Raw genomic sequence first — 16,826 nt, forward strand, 5'->3', positions numbered from 1 at the left:
TATTTTATTGGTTTGAAGTTGAATTATAAGATGAATATCAGAAAAAAAGGAAACTTTAAAGATGAAAAAGATTACTAGAAGGGTGAAGCTGATCATGAATTTTCTAGGTATAACTACTGAAAGATAATGAAAATATTATTTAAAATAAAGTAGTATGGATTTGAGATGTGAAGTGAGAACACTTCTTACATATTCTGTAAAGATAATCCCAACAGCTGACTAAAGAGTGAAATGATTAATAAAAGTTTGACTAGATTACACCAATAAAGATCACATGCACATTTCCCCATGATATTGCAAGCTTAGCATGTTGGACGCAGAAAAGTATGTTGAGGGCCATTCATACTCAGTTATATGCAACACATTTTACTGGAACTATGATTTAACAGTATTAAGATTTAGTTATGTGTGAAAAGATACCATGCATAAACAATGACAAAGCAATAAATCCTTCAAACAAGGAACTAGATATACATACATTTGGGGCCTAAATACAACTCACATGAAATTTGACTGAGAGTCTAAACTCCAACTTTATAATTTAAAAATCACCAGTAAAGCCACTGGGAACTTTTGACAAAATTTAAGATAAGCTCTAAAGGAAAAATAATTAAGGCACAGAGATACACATTAATTTTATAAGTATGCAACTCCTCTGTATGCACTTCATAACCAAGAAACAAACTGCTACAAACGTAAAATAATTGCCCAGAAAAAGAAAACCATAGTCACAAGTAAATAAACATGGATTCAAATCATATAGAAAGTCTCCTGTTGAGATATTTTAAATAATAGCTTTGTAAGTGGCATGGATGAGTGAAGTATTTTCTTCATATATCTACTTTATTGCTGTTAATTTAAAAAAAAAACACCAAACTATTCAACTCCCTAAGACATAGAATTGGGGTTTCCTGAAGACGATCACTCTAGGTATGTCACCCACTGGAACCCCCTGTCTTCAGGAGGGGAGAGCCATGGTGTAAATAAGACTTGTCCCACTTGCAGTCATATTCTTAGCAAAGATAAGCAGCTGTAATATTTTGATCATTGCAGACTTGGGCCAGCATGCAAGGGGTGTGGTACATGAAGAGAAGATCCTCTTGCTCATGACCCTAATGATAAGGAAATCTAGAGGGTGTGGTGCAGGTACCTAGTGAAAGTCCTCATGTTAATCCTAAGGCAGCATATACTACTCTAAAATAATATTTTACTCAGGTGATTTATAAATGCAATATTGGAGAATGAGTCTTAGGGAAAAAGTTATCACATAAGCCTGAGTATCCAAGCCCTGTTTATTCTCTTGCAATTGTGATTGGATTGTGCATACTTTATGGAGCTATGAAAATTAGTAGTTATACTTTAACATCCTGATTGAATTTTCCATGAATATAAAGTGAGGAAAAATTTAGCGAGGAAGACCAAACCAAAAAGACAGCTGACTCTTACCAACATGTCTTTGAAATGGATGTCCCTTCTTCTGCTGATACAAGTGATGTATTGCTTTAATGCTGGAAGTTGTGGGAAGGTGGTCGTGTTGCCCATGGAGTACAGTCATTGGCTCAATGTGAAGATGATGCTGGATGAGCTCCTGCAGAGAGGCCATGAGGTCACTGTCCTGACATCCTCTGCTGCCATTCTTGTGAATTCCGGAAAATCATCTCCTTTGAAATTTGAGATTTTCCCTACATCTTTGAATACACAGGAGTTTGCAAGTCTTTTCAAACATTGGATCAATGAGTGGACATATGAGTTCCCAAAATACTCAGTCTGGAAATTTTATGCAAGAATGCAAAACATATTTGAAGAATATTCTGATGCTTTTGAAATCCTCTGCAAAGACATGATTTTAAACAAGGAACTTATGAAAAGACTACAAGAATCTAAGTTTGATGTCCTACTAACAGACCCTGTGGTTCCCTGTGGAGAACTTCTGGCTGAGCTACTGAAAATTCCTCTTGTGTACACTCTCCGCTTCTTCCCTGGCAATGAATATGAGAAACAGTGTGGAGGACTTCCATTTCCACCTTCCTATGTGCCTGTTACTCTGTCTGAGCTCAGTGATCGCATGTCATTCATGGAGAGGGTGAAGAATATGATGAATGTGATTGTTTTTGACCTCTATTTTCAAACATTTAATGAGAAGAAGTGGAATCAGTTTTACAGTGAAGTTCTAGGTAAGCTACCACTTAAATTATTATGATTTAATCCTAACTATTCTGTTCCTTTGAAGATGAGCTGAAATAAATATCAAACCTAAACACCTGAGGGAAATACCGATCAATGACATGAGAGGCTTACATTAGAGAAGCAGTTAAAACTCTGGCCATCTCCTTTTCAGAAACATTTCCAGAAAAAAATAATTCTGCTACTTCAACCAAAGACAATTTTTAGAAAGCATTATGTATGCATTTTACTATAGTCTTATTTCAGCTAAAAAGAATAATATTCCAGACACCAAGAGCTCGCATGTGTTATCCAAGCTACTTGGGATTCTGACAGTTCAAAGCTAGCTCAGGCAGAAAAGTCCTTGAGAGTTCATCTTCAATTAAACCCCCAAAGACCAGAAGCAGAGCTTTGATTCAATTGTGGTCCAGTGCTAACCTTGAGCCAAAAAAAACTCAGGGATAGAAGGGGTAACATGGTCTTAAAAGAACTCTACTCATTACCTGACTTGTGCAATTGTAAAACGCTGTACATCACTACTATAATAACATTAAAAAATAAAAATTTTTAAAAAACCTTGAAGACAGTACCCAGACCTGATCTTAACCCCAGGACCTGCACAAAAACTAAAACAAAGAACATGACGTGGGCTGGGAAGTTCGCTCAGTGGTAGAGCGCTTGCCTTGCTTTCATGGGGCCCTGGGTTCGATTCCTCAGCACCACATACGCAAAAAGAAAAAAAAAGAACATGATGTATAAAACCCATTAATATCATAATGTCTGCAGCTATGTAGATTTAGTTCTTATTTATCACCAAAACTATGTAGCATCAAGAAAATTGTTCCATCTTTTTAGCTTAGTTTTCTCACTTACAAAGAAATCATTTACCAATAGTTCTAGGCATGATCTTTCACAATTATTAAATAATGTCTATCCCCCACAGAAAATGCTTTAATTAATGTAACTAGCTCTCTCTATTTGTCTCTGCATAATTCTCTCTTTTTCTTCTGTCTCTCTCTGTCTCTCTGTCCTCCTAGAGAGCAGGAGAGTAATATGATTAGCTTCTCAATATGAACCGCATGCAGTAGCACCACTCAGAATTTAGTTAGACTCTCAAAAACCTACTGTTCTGGAAAATCAAGGATGAACAAAATTCATGTTAAACTGTGGAACCCTTCTGAGATAGCTTCCTTAGAGTATGTGATATTCTTAATTGATTCTGGAATCCCAAATGTTTCTTAATTTTATTTGATTCTTGTATCACTTTGAGAGAATATATTTTTTATACAGAGTAATACATGCATCATTATAAACAAATATCCTTTATCAAAACACAGCATGAAAATGTCTTACCTGCATTATTCCAACTTATTTCAGCAAATCACATGCTTTATTTCTGGGCAAAGTTTTTCATATCCTTCCTATTATGTTCTTTTCTCCACTCAGGAAGACCCACTACAATACTTGAGCTCATGGCCAAAGCTGATATATGGCTCATTAGGACCTACTGGGATTTGGACTTCCCTCGCCCACTGTTACCAAATTTTGAATTTGTGGGAGGACTCCACTGCAAACCTGCCAAACCTCTGCCTGAGGTGAACCTGTCCCTGTGGACTTGGTGTTCCTTTTCCCTCTTTCTCTCCCTCTCCCTCTCCCTCTCTTCGCTTTCTCTTTTCCTCTCCTTCTCTTTCTTCTGCTCTTTGCAATGGCTTTACATCCTCTCTTACGAGTCTCCATCAGAAAAATAGGTGTGAGAGAGGTGATCCTGTTGATTGTGGACTGGTGTATTTCCGTTCAGCACTCTATGTTTTATGACTATCCAGAAAAAGCTAAGATAACTGGTATCTTTGGAGAACATAATCAGTTAAATTGAGCCTTCATTGTTGAAATCATGAGGAGGAATACAAGATTCATGCAAAGATTGTTTATTACATGACTACAATATTCCCCAGGCAAAAGTTGGCTATCCTGAGAAAGAAGCAGAAACACATTCTGAACATAGATCTTCATTCCATTGGGGTAGGGAAAGTAGAAAATAAAAACCGTCTGAAAGTGTTTTCAAAAGGAGTACATAAGGGAAGTATAAACATAGAGTTCAATTGCTATCACTGCTGATACATAAATACAAAACAATACCATAAAATTTTGTAAATTTGGACAGTTTGTTTTTTTCTTAGGCTTTTGTTTATTGGGAGGATTTCTATTGTTTCAATTTCATGCTGACAATGTAATTTTTATTTCTTACAGATTAAATTTTGTAGTAATTGTTCTAGATTATAAATGTCAGTTTGAAAACTCTGTGTGTGTGTGTGTGTGTGTTTGTGTGTGTGTGTGTGTGTGTGTAAAAGTGTTGGAGCTTGAACTTAGGGGACCTTACATTCTCCCTAGGTTTTTCCATTCTAGTCTCATGCTCTATAGCTTGAGAGAAACCTCCATTTCAACATTTTGCTGGTTAATCAAAAAGTCTGTCAGATTTGTGTGTTGTGGCTACCTTTGAACTTTGATACTCAGCTTTCAGTCTCCTGAGCACATAGGACTACAGGCATAAGCCATTGACAACTAGTGTGTGTGTTTGTATGTGTGATTAATATTACCTAGGGATGTTCTGCATTACAATGGAATCTTTTATACATTATATCATCTTTCAACTCTAATTTTACTCATGGGTTTTCTCTCTTTTCATCAGTATAACTAAGTATTGTTAATTTGACCTTTTCAAAATACCATCTCTTGGTTTCATTGATTCTTGGTATTCTTTGTTTATCTGTAGCTCATTTCATTTTTGTCCCTGCTCTCTACCATATTTTTCTACACCTGATTTTGTGTTTTGTTTGCACCTATTTACCTAATATGTTGAGAGTCATCATTTGGTAATTTTTTTTATGTGTCTTTGTTTTAATGCAGACTCTCAAAGTTGTATATTTTAATTTAGTATTGCTGTTTCCCACAGATACAAGTATTTGGGATTCATCATTTTCTTTGGTGCTGGTAATATTTAATATGTCATATTTTGTTCCCTCATTGTTTCTTTCTAATGTCTGTTGTTTGTTCATATGTGTCCATATGTGTTTGAGTAAACTTAGTTATACTAGAGGTTAATTTTCACTCTTTTTAAAATAAGTTTTTTTATTGTGAACATACTTTACAGAGGGGATACAATATATGAGCAAAGTAATGAGGACATTTCTTATCAAGCATTGTTGCCTCCTTCTTTGTTTTTCCCCTACCATTCCTTCTCTCCCATCTCCACAACTATACTCTCCCTGATCCCGTAATTATCACTTTCATTTCATGATAATTTGCTAAAATACAAAAGTTTATTTTACTAGACTTTGTACTTGCTTTTTAGTCTTGTGTTTTAGCTTGATGTATGATTTACTTTGCTAATGAATAAAACAAAGTATATTCTGCTGCTGTGCGGTGGGATATACTAATATGTCTATTAAGTCTATTTGATCGATAGTTTAGTTAAATCTGTTCTTTGTTGGACTTTGCTGCAGTGATTTTCCTATTAATGAGTGTAGAGCATGGAAATCAATCATTACATCAGAATCAATTTTTCCCTGTAAGTTTAGTAATACGTATTTTCAGAAATCGATGTTGCATTATGGTGTATATCTATTATTAGATATTCCTGATGGATACTTTCTCCTTCATAGTGTTCTTCTGAGGCTTGAAACCTATGTTTTAATTATGAGCAAGTAGCTTCTCCTGATTCTTTTTGAATACTGTTTGCTTAGACTGTCAATGTCAATATATTGCTTTCCCTTTGTGTATGTCTGATAATGGGGTGAGATTTTTTCCAGAAGACAAGTGTTAGATCTCATCATTCAGATTCTATCATTTAATTAGAAAATTAAGATCATCAGAAGTGGCGCTGTAGCTCAAGTGGTAGAGCGCTTGCCTTAAGCTGAAGAGCTAAGGGACAACGCCCAAGCCCAGAGTTCAAGCCCCACGACCGACAAAAAAAAACAAAGAAAAGAAAAGAAAATTAAGATCATGTAACTCCAGGGCTAGGAAGTGGCGCTGTAACTCAAGTGATAGAGCTCTCACCTTGAGCTGAGGGAAGAGCTGAGGGACAGTGCCCAGGCCCAGAATTCAAGCCCCATGACCGACAAAACAACACAACAACAACAACAACAACAAACAAAACAATAAATCCAGGGATAATACTAAAAACTATGCACTTAAAGTGTTTTCTGGGGTTTTGTGCATGAGATAATATACTCATGTCTATTTTCTTTAATACTGGAAAACTAATGATAGCTATTATAAGTAAAGCCCAATTACAAACTCCCTGTACTTTTAACTGAAGGCAACTACATTAGCAATCAATACAATTATAAACTAAGAATCTAAGTAATTTCCAAGGCCGTCTACCCCAATCAGTATATGAGGGTTCTATTTCTCTTCTTCTTGTCAAACACATAAGCAATGTATCCACACTTGCATAACCAGACATACTACAATCTTATTATTCCATATTATATATCTCCTTCCAAATAAAAGTTGCTAATGCGTGAACTGATCAGATACTATAATAACATCAAATGTGTTTTTCTGCAGTTGTTCTTTTGTGATAGAGAACATTCTTTCTTCACAGGAAATGGAAAAGTTTGTCCAGAGCTCTGGAGACCAGGGTGTGGTGGTGTTTTCTATGGGGTCAATAGTCAGTAACATGACAGAAGAAAGAGCCAACACAATTGCATCAGCTCTTGCACAGATTCCACAAAAGGTAAAGTAAAGCTCCCTCTGGTGGATACTGACAGAATAATACTCTTTTAAAAAAAATTGTGAACATACTGTACAGAGGGGTTACAATTACATGGGCAAGATAGTGAGTACATTTCTTATCAAGCATATCAGCTTCATCCTTTGTTTGCCCTTCACATTCCTTCCCATGCTCCCCTTCCCCCTTCCCCCCCCCACCGCCAACGCTGTAAAGTTCGTTTTCGACATGACAACTTGTACTTCTCATTGTTGCAACAGGTCCACCTGTATTCTTAAACGACTTGTTTTTCCCCTTCCCCACAAATTATGCCGACATCAAATACAGTGAAAGCAGGGGTTAGACTGTGGGGAGGGACATATAAAGCAACAAAGAAACAAATGCATGAAAGAAAAAAAAACATTTAAATACATATGTAAGGGTTCATTTTCCTAACATCACATTATCTGACCTTTTCTGCTTGACTCATACATATACTAGATATTGCAAATAAGGGAAACCACGGGACCTATGTTTCTTTGGGCTTGGCTTACTTCACTTAATATAATTTTTTCCAAGCCTTTCCATTTCCTGACAAATGGGGCAATGCCATTCTTTCTGATGGAGGCACAGAATTCCATTGCTACCAGCACAACTATGCTTATTGCAGCATTATTTACCATCGTTAAGATATGGAACCAACCTAGATGCCCCTCAGTAGATGAATGGAGCAAGAAAATGTGGTATATATACACAATAGAATAATACTTTTTCTATGTGAAAAGAAAACCAATTTACAAACCCCAAATAAATTATATGCTTCAAGAACACTACTGAAAACCTTATACTATCTTTTATTTAATGTTATTTTATTATAAAGATGCTGTTGTATAGTGGTTACAGTTACATGAGTAAGGTAATGAGTACATTTCTTGTTGAACATTGTTACACCCTCCCTTGTTTTCTTCCTACTATGCCTTCCTTCTCCCTTTTCCCTCCCCCCTCATCTGAAGTTGTAAAGATCATTTCCAACATAGTGTCTTGTGAGTATCATTGTTGTAATGGGTCATCCTGTGTCCTTGTTTCAGCATCTTATTATTCTCCTTGCCTTCCCCAAATGAGATAAATGTATATACAAGATGCAGGGCACCAAAATCAAGTACAGTGAAAACAGGGGATATACCATAGGGGGGTAGAACATACAAAGCAAACAAAAAAAATCACATAGTACATTTAAAACAACAGCAACAATTAAAAATCTCTTATGTCCATATCTTGGGGTTCATTTTACTTAGCATCATCTTATATGGCCATATGTACATAGCTTTTGAGCTTTTCTGCTAATTTGATAAGATTACCCTAGACATATACTAGTTATTACAAAGAAGGGAAACCATGGGACCTGTATTTCTTTGGGTCTGGCTTATTTCACTTTATATGATTTTCTCCAAGTCTCCCACCAACAATGAAGTAAGGTTCCCTTCTGTCCACATCCCCTCCAGCAACTGTTGTTAGAGTTCTTGATTTTTACCATTCTAACTGGGGTGAGGTGGAATCTCAATGTTGTTTTGATTTGCATTTCTTTTATGGCTAGAGAAGTTGAGCATTTTTCCATGTGCTTATTGGCCATTCTTATTTCCTCTTCAGAGAAGTTTCTCTTTAATTCTTTAGCCCACATATTAATGGGAGAGTTGTTTCTTTGGGGATTTGTTGTGGGGGATTTAATTTTTTGAATTCTAAGTATATTTTAGATATGAGGTCCTTGATATCAGACTACCTCTGCCTATTTGAAAAAGGAGAGTTGAAGAGCCAAGAGGCTATAGGTATGGGATAAGAAAGAATTCAAAAACTTCCACAACAGTAAACATTATTAGTAACTTCCTTTTATGATACATAGAAAACAATTTGGTATGCTTGTGCAAGTTGGGCTTTTATGGACTGTACTTTCTTTTCCCATCTGACATAGGTCACTTCTAATTAAATAAGTTAGATTCATCTGGAAGCACAGTTACAGTAATGTTTGCATGAATCCTAGAACATAATACTATCAAATCATGTTTATGAGGAGAGTTTGCAGCTTGGCAGATTTAAAAATCAACATTATCATCAAGGTATTAGAAAAGAGTTGGAAAACTCTCCCAACATCACAATTAAGGGGCCATACTATGATAAACCAAGTGACAATAAATTCTTCTGTTTTATATTATTATTATTATTATCTTAAGTAGTTGTAGAAAAGAATTAACAAAGCAGCTAATGAATGCAGTATATCTTGATCAATGTCACTCCTTTGGACATTCTCACCCACCCCTCTACTACATATCTTTTTCCTTGCTCTACTTAATTGTGCAGGACATACATTGGATTCCTGACTGCATTTTCTACCTCTTCTCTTCATCATTTGTCTACTCTGCTCCCTTTGACCCCACTCCACACCAAGTCTTTCTTCTTAATACTTAAAAACATTTCTAATTCTAAGCCGGATGCTGGTAGCTGACACCTGCAATCCTAACTACTCAGAAACTCAAGGTCTAAGGATTTAGGTTCAAACCAAGCCCTGGCCAGAAAGTCCTTCAGACTCTTAACTCTAATTATCCACCAAAAAAAAAAAAAAAGAAGAAGTGGATCTTCTGATAGAGTAATATCCTTGAATAAGAATTCTTGAGTAGGCTCTGGGATAGTGCCCAACCTCTGAGTGAAGCCTCATTGCTGGAATACACATAAAATATATAACTCTAGTTATATTTGCACCTTCTGGATTAAGACTAAAAACTGACAGTCATATTTTTTGTTTTGAGTAGTGCTTGTTTGTATTTAAAAGAAGTTGTAAGGTTTTCTAGTTGGAATAGTTAAACTTATTCTCAAAAGTAACTATTAGGGATGGCCTAGCGTGCTAGCAAGTAGTGGAGCTGTGAAGTCAGTGGGCTCTGGGAAATTGGGCCAGGGGTGGAGTGCACCAGGTGGCTGAGGGACTTTGATGTGAGTTTGGGTGGAGAGGAAATTGCGGGGGGGGGGGGGCAGGAGTGAGGGAGAATCACTTATAAAAGGCACCCAAGCAGGACCCAAAGCCTCAGTTCCAGCAGGATGAGCGAGTGCCCTGCTTTCATGGACCTCTCCTTTAAGAACAAAGTGTGAGAAGCCAGCCAAAAAAGGCAAGCAAGTGACTCGCTGTATGCATTACAGCGATTGAATAAAAATTGGATGAGTGGGTTCCAGACATCAGGGTACTCATGGACGTGGACACTAATCCGCAGAAGCCACTTGAACTTCAAAAGGACAATCAGGAGCAGTGAGCACAGGGGAAGATGAGAGGGGCGGCAAGAAAAGACGTGCAGCCAGCTGCAGATGAGCTTTGACAAAAAATCCAAATAGGAATAAGCAGGAAACATCTGGCAGTGGAGATGGTGCCTGTACCAGCCTCCTCGGGAGAAAAGGGCCCCCGGTGGATCGTACTGTGGAAATGCTGAACTATTTATGCGCAGAGTGGAAGTTAAAGTGAAGATGGTGGAAGAGCTTAAGCCATGGCTTCTTGATGATTGCGACTTAATTACCAGACAGAAACAGTTCTTTTATCTTCCTACTGAGAAGAATGTGGATTCCATTCTAGACGATTATGGAAATTAAAAGCAAACTGGAGAAAACACAGGTAATGACCAGTACACTGAATGAAGTTGTGGCCAGGATTAAAGAGGACTTTGATGTGATGGTGGGCACCTGACTGCTCTACAAGTTTGAGAGGCCTCAGTAAGCACAGATTCTCACTGCAGGGACCACCCCGACACGCCCATGTCCCACCAGTGGGTTGCGCCCCACTCCTGAGACCGTTGGCTCGCCTTGGGGCGATGATGGGCGACACCCTGCTGGATGAGAAGCGCCTGATGCTGTTACTGACCTCTCTTCACGATTTCCTCAAGGCACTGGCCTTGAAGAATCTACCTTGAGGGATCTACCTTAGTGCCAGCGATTACGAGGACCACTGGAAGGTCGAGTGAGCCCTGGCGTGGGGTCTGTGGAACACGTGCTTGCAGGTGCGCGCGTGAGTGGATGCGTGTGACGCGACGTTCCTCCTCCCTCTCTTGGACAGATGGTGCACTCTGAAGATGGTGGCTTGCCAAAGAATTGCACGTTGTGTTGTTCATTTTAAGCAGGGAAAATAAAAGGGGTCACCACTGCTTTTCCTCTTCTTCTTTCCTTCATTTCCAAGTCGCTACCAGTGGACCCAGTGACAGACAAGAGACAGCTGTCGCGTTGTTGCCCAGGAGACAAATCGACTTCCATGCTGGTGATCTCTTCCTCTGACATGACTCTCTTTGATAATGCATCCCTGTTAACGCCGTGTCACCCAGCTGACCCAGTCCCAAAGGCCAGGATGTGTGCAAAGCTGCACCTTGCCTAGGGTGTTTCGTTTGGTTTTCCTGGTGCTTCACGCATAGCCCCATCCTCACAGCCCTCCTCACTCCCTACACATTCCACCTCCTCCCTTGTCAAGATTGCTGGCTTGCTTCACTGGTTTTGTATTTTGTGTGGAATGTACCTTTACCATGGTAGATGCAAGTCATTGTGTAGCTACAGTTTTCAGGAAATGTCAGATTCTTTTACCACTTGTTTTTCAGACTTTCAATCATAATTTTACTTAAAAAGATAACTTTTAGATTTTTTAACAGATAAAAAGAGGCAAATTACAATATATAAAGTATAAGTGGACACAAGTAAACAGGTTCTAATATGACCCAAGGGAATATGAAATTCTTAACCTCTGAGTTAAGATAAACTACATAAAAATAGGTTATTGAGTAATTTCCACAATATAATCACATGACTAACTTACATTTTTAATATTCATGGTTATACTTATTTCATTAGAATGTCCATGAAATATAGACATTCTCTGTTACAGACTTTTGGCAATAGTTTTTTTATAATATATTCCATTTTAATTCTTTAAGCTATGAAAATGTTCAGCTTGATACTCTGTTCAATTCTTCTAAAAGGTCCACTTCAAGGAGAGGACTCCTCTCTCTTAGAATTCTTAGGAATCAAGCATGCTATAACTTGACATCTGAGATATTGCATAATATTTTTCTCTACCTAACAGGTTTTATGGAGATATGAAGGCATCACACCAAAAACCTTAGGATCCAACACTCGGCTCTACAAGTGGATCCCTCAGAACGACCTCCTTGGTAAAACTCAGGAGAATAAACAGTAAAAACATAGCACACGATGAATATAGTAGTTCAATAAGAAACAAATATGTTATCTCAAACTCATACACTAAACTTTGTTCATAGTTTAGTATGAATAACTTACAAAGTTGTCATGTTAGGGTACACAGCCATTCTCCCAGGGTAGAGAGGCGCTTCGTGATTGGCCTTCCATCTTTTATTTTAGCTTTCCTTATTTTCCAATGGCAGATGGATTTCAAATGTCATTGAGAATGACCTCTTCTCTTGTATTGCATGGGGCTCTGCACTTTTCACAGTGAAATACGCAAATGTTATTGTGATGCACTAGCACATTATTCAATGAAGTCTGGCCTGTATTTCTATTAACACCAGTACTGCAGCCATCCCAATCCAGCATGCCCTCCATATCACATGCCATGACCTCACTAGGTTTTCATATGGACATGCTACACATGTTTCCAGACTTTTCTTCAGTTAAACATGATAGATATTTTATAAAAATGTTTTTATAAAATCATTTGGGTTTGTTCTCCTTTGTCAATCATCTTTGCATTTTTCAAGTCTCAAGCCACACAAAATGTGTTCAGAGTCTTCCCTTGTCTCTCCAGTGAACTTTGGTTCTTGTCGCTCTGAGTATTAAAATTCAATGGAGCTTCATGACTGTGTAAAGAGCACTCACATTGAACACACTGTATTGTACCTTTCTCATTTCATTCCTAAAACATACCTGATCACTTTGTGGAATTTCCCCCAAATGCAGGTCATCCCAAAACCAAGGCCTTCATCACTCATGGTGGAACCAATGGTGTCTACGAGGCCATCTACCACGGAGTCCCAATGGTGGGCATTCCTATGTTTGTGGATCAACCTGATAACATTGCTCGGATGAAGGCCAAGGGAGCAGCTGTTAGACTGGACTTTACCAGGTTTTCAAGTGAAGATCTCCTCAATGCGTTGAAGACAGTCATTTACAACCCTTCGTGAGTATAACTACCTTTCCATTAGATCCTATTTAGAGAAGGATTCTTCCCATCAGTGACAATGCATCTTACCCCTTCAAGGGAGCTTATTACTTAATAATTTAATTGAGATTCTCTTGATCTGTGTTTTTGTTTTGTATTGTTCTGGGGCATGAACTCAGGGCATAGTTGCTATCCCTGAACTTCTCACCTAAGGCTAGCACTCTACCACTTTGAGCCACTTATGGTTTTCTAGTTGCTAATTGAGATAAGAGTCTCAGGGACTTTCCTTCCCAGACTGGCTTTGAATGGTGATCCTCAGATCTCAGCCTCCTGAATAGCTAGAATTCCAGGCATGAGCCACCAGTGCTCAGCTTTCTAGCACGTTTTTATATTCAACTACAAAGTAATTTCAGAGTTGTACTTGATCTCACAGATTAATTAGGTCAGCAATTATTGAAATCATTTCTACATATACAAATAAGAACAAATAAGAAATGGTTTAATCAAATAACTAAAATGTCTCTTTTTTGCATTTCCTGAGACTTGAACTCTGGACCTGTGCACTGTCTTTGAGCTTTTTCACTTAAGGGTATTACTCTACCACTTGAGCTACAGCTCCACTTCTGGCTTTTTTGGTAGCTATTTGGAGAAAGAGTCTCAGGGACTTTCATGACTGTGCTAGCTTTGAAACATCTTCAGATCTCAGGCTCCTGAGCAGCTAGGGCTATGGGTATGAACCACAAAAACCTGTCTTCAATCAAATATTCATTTGCCAGAAAACTCATTTTATTGTCATTGTGTTAACAGATGTAATTAATTACCTATAATGCATATCATAAAATAGCATGTTTAATTTGGAAAATTCAAATATACACCATATATTCTGCACATGTATAATATTATATATATTCTATCTTCATAATTATGAAATTTACCTGGTTTTCCAGAGTTGTCAACAGACAACAGTACACTTATGAGACATGTGTAACAGCACAACACAGCAAGAAGGGCCAATCATAGCATAACACAAATGGAAAGGCTAGTTCAGCTAATTGAACTTTTTAATTTTGGTGGTACTAGGGTTTGAGCTCTGGTTTGTTAGGTAAATACCCTATTATTCAAGTCATGCTTCAAGTTCTAGGAAAATTTATATAATTCACATAATGTTTTTTCTAATAAACAATGTGATATGGCCTTTTATTTCCCATGTTTAGAGTTGTTGTGTTAATAGCATAACTAAAAGCTCCCTGACTGTTGACCTTAAAGAAACTCCCCCTGTAATAAGATAAAAGCAAGATCCATGACATAGAAGGGAAGAATTATAAGGAAAAAGAAAGAGAAAATTAAACATCAAAAAGAAAACAATTGACTACATGGTATGGGAAAACGTGAAGTGATAGGAAAATATTGAGAGTTTCTATGCCTTTAAAGTTAACCAGTTCAAGAAGCAAAATAGATGCCTTTGAATATGAGATACTATACTTTGATCAAAGTAATATGATTATGTGAGTCTTTCTGTAAAAATTGCAGCTTTGAGACTAAAAATAAAAACAAAAGGCAGAAAGGGGGAATGAGAGATCAGCAGACATTTCACCTACAAGGGTGAATTCTTTAAAAACTTCATAACTTCTCAAATAAATATTACTCATTTAAGAGTATCCATTTCAAATGTAAATACTGTGTGTGAGCAAATGAAAATGAAACACTAAGGTAGTATGTCCATTTGGTTTAACTTGGGTTATTTCTATGGCAGTTTACTAAACTTTGTTAGGAATAATATAGTCAGCAACATTAAATCCCTTTAAGATAGGTATCTCTGTGTTTTTCTTTTAGCTATAAAGAGAATGCAATGAGGTTATCAAGAATTCACCATGATCAGCCAGTGAAGCCTCTGGATCGAGCTGTCTTCTGGGTGGAGTTTGTCATGCGCCACAAAGGAGCCAAACACCTTCGCCCGGCTCTCCATGACCTCAACTGGTTCCAGTACCACTCTCTGGATGTCATTGGCTTCCTGCTGGCCTGTGTGGCAGCTCTCATCTTCATCTTCACAAAATGTTGCCTTTTTTGTTGCCGGAAGTTTCCTAAAACTGGAAAAAAGAAAAGAGAATAGTTGTAAAACCAAGTGGCAGCTGGTAGTTCTGTTAATTACTCCAGCAAGATGACTTTGTAATGGATTGGGATCTTTCCTAGTGTGGCAAGAAAAACTTTAACAAGTTACTTGCTCAAGTCAGATTTTGAAATTTCTAGCTGAATGTCAGAAGGGAACTCCTACAACATTTTCTGAGCTTACCTAAGTTTTATGTGGACATAGACCATTAAAAGTCCTTTCGTAGTATAAATAAGTTTTGAAAATATTTACCCTCCTTTAGCTTCATATGGGAGTGCCATATATTTTTTTATTTATAAGAAAGATGTACTGTAGTCAAGTTTGTGCAGCAATATTTACCTTCTCAATTTGTGACCAATAATACATCACTGAGATGTTTATTTCCCTACAAAGTCATTCTCAATTTAATTAGAAATGAAATGATTTCTCCCTGTTCTTCACTATAAAATTAGAATAGCTTGGAAACACTTTGCGTTGATGAACACATTTCTTTTTGTCTTAGACATTTATAAATATTGAAGTGAAGGTTCTCATTTCAGCTTTTGAGAGTAGATGCACACTCAATTGTTCAATTGTTCCTCTCTCCAAATAAACTCATGCACATATTGGTGCAGGATTTGCAGTTTAGTATACAGCTTCACTTAGTTCCATCACAGCTATGTTATAAGGTTTAGACAGTTTATTGTAGACCTTTGTTTTCACTCAGAGCCTTGGCACTGTCCTGAGCACTTTTGCTCATGGCTAGCGCTCTACCACTGCCACAGTGCCATTTCCTATTTTGTTCTGGTTAATTTGAGAAAAGAGTCTCATGGACTCTCCTGACAGGTTGGCTTTGAACCATGATTCTCCAATCTCAGCTTCCTGATTACCAGCTTCTGGCTGTGTCTACAGAAGAATTTTTAAATAATGAGTATTCTAAATTTCCCACTTTTCAAATTCCAGTATGATATTCTCCTTTCTATTTTAGTCTTCACAGGAAAAAATAAATAAATCACTCAAATAACTTGAAGTAGCCATTTTCCTTAAATGCTAGAACACTATGTCCAAGTTACACAGGAGAGTGAATTCCACAAGATTAGTCTTCAAAGTCAGGAGAAAATCAATTTCCACGTTAACCAGGAAAAAGTAGGGTTAGTGCCTTGGCTGAAGTGGTAGATTTCTAGCCCAAGAGGTAATAATTGTTGAGACATCAACTGTGACTGTCTCACGGGGCAATTATATGATATATGTGCACTTGAAAAGAAAAAGTGTTCTCTAGCACATCCTTTTACAAATTTAGGAGGCAAATTGTGAAATTTACTGTTAGATACATCCAGCCTTAGCACAAACAGATTCTGTAGCACCCTTCAGAATTTAGTTATGCTCTCAAAATCCCACTGTTCTGGAAATCAAGGATTTGTTAAAATATAGAAACAGATTCTGTAGCACCATTCAGAATTTAGTTATGCTCTCAAAATCCCACTGTTCTGGAAATCAAGGATTTGTTAAAATATAGAAACCTCCTGAGATAGCTTTCTTAGAGTATGTGATTTTATCAATTGAGTCTATAGATCAAAAGGTTTCTGAATTTTTATTTGATACTAGAAGTATCAAACAAAAGTATCAAATAGATTTCAAAGAATGCATTTTATCTTCAGAATAATGTGTCAATATAAATAAATATTCTTGATCAAAACACAATATGTAAATGTCTTGCCTAC

At 37.3% G+C, this 16,826-nt stretch overlaps 1 protein-coding gene and 1 pseudogene across 1 annotated transcript; both read left to right on the plus strand.

Annotated features, from left to right (window-relative positions):
- The first annotated feature begins 1,403 nt into the window (after positions 1 to 1,403).
- LOC138820816 (UDP-glucuronosyltransferase 2B31-like) lies at positions 1,404 to 16,806 on the plus strand. Its single transcript, XM_070012695.1, has 6 exons — positions 1,404 to 2,174; positions 3,610 to 3,758; positions 6,767 to 6,898; positions 11,967 to 12,054; positions 12,818 to 13,037; positions 14,853 to 16,806. The coding sequence occupies exons 1-6, from the start codon at positions 1,451 to 1,453 to the stop codon at positions 15,127 to 15,129; spliced, it is 1,590 nt and encodes a 529-aa protein (XP_069868796.1). The 5' UTR covers positions 1,404 to 1,450; the 3' UTR covers positions 15,130 to 16,806.
- On the plus strand, positions 8,926 to 10,812 carry LOC138820923 (mortality factor 4-like protein 1; annotated as a pseudogene).
- Positions 16,807 to 16,826: the final 20 nt, after the last annotated feature.

Source organism: Dipodomys merriami, unplaced genomic scaffold (genome assembly GCF_024711535.1).
Source record: "Dipodomys merriami isolate MVZ:Mamm:240054 unplaced genomic scaffold, mDipMer1.0.p SCAF_9, whole genome shotgun sequence".
Taxonomy (NCBI): Eukaryota; Metazoa; Chordata; class Mammalia; order Rodentia; family Heteromyidae; genus Dipodomys; species Dipodomys merriami.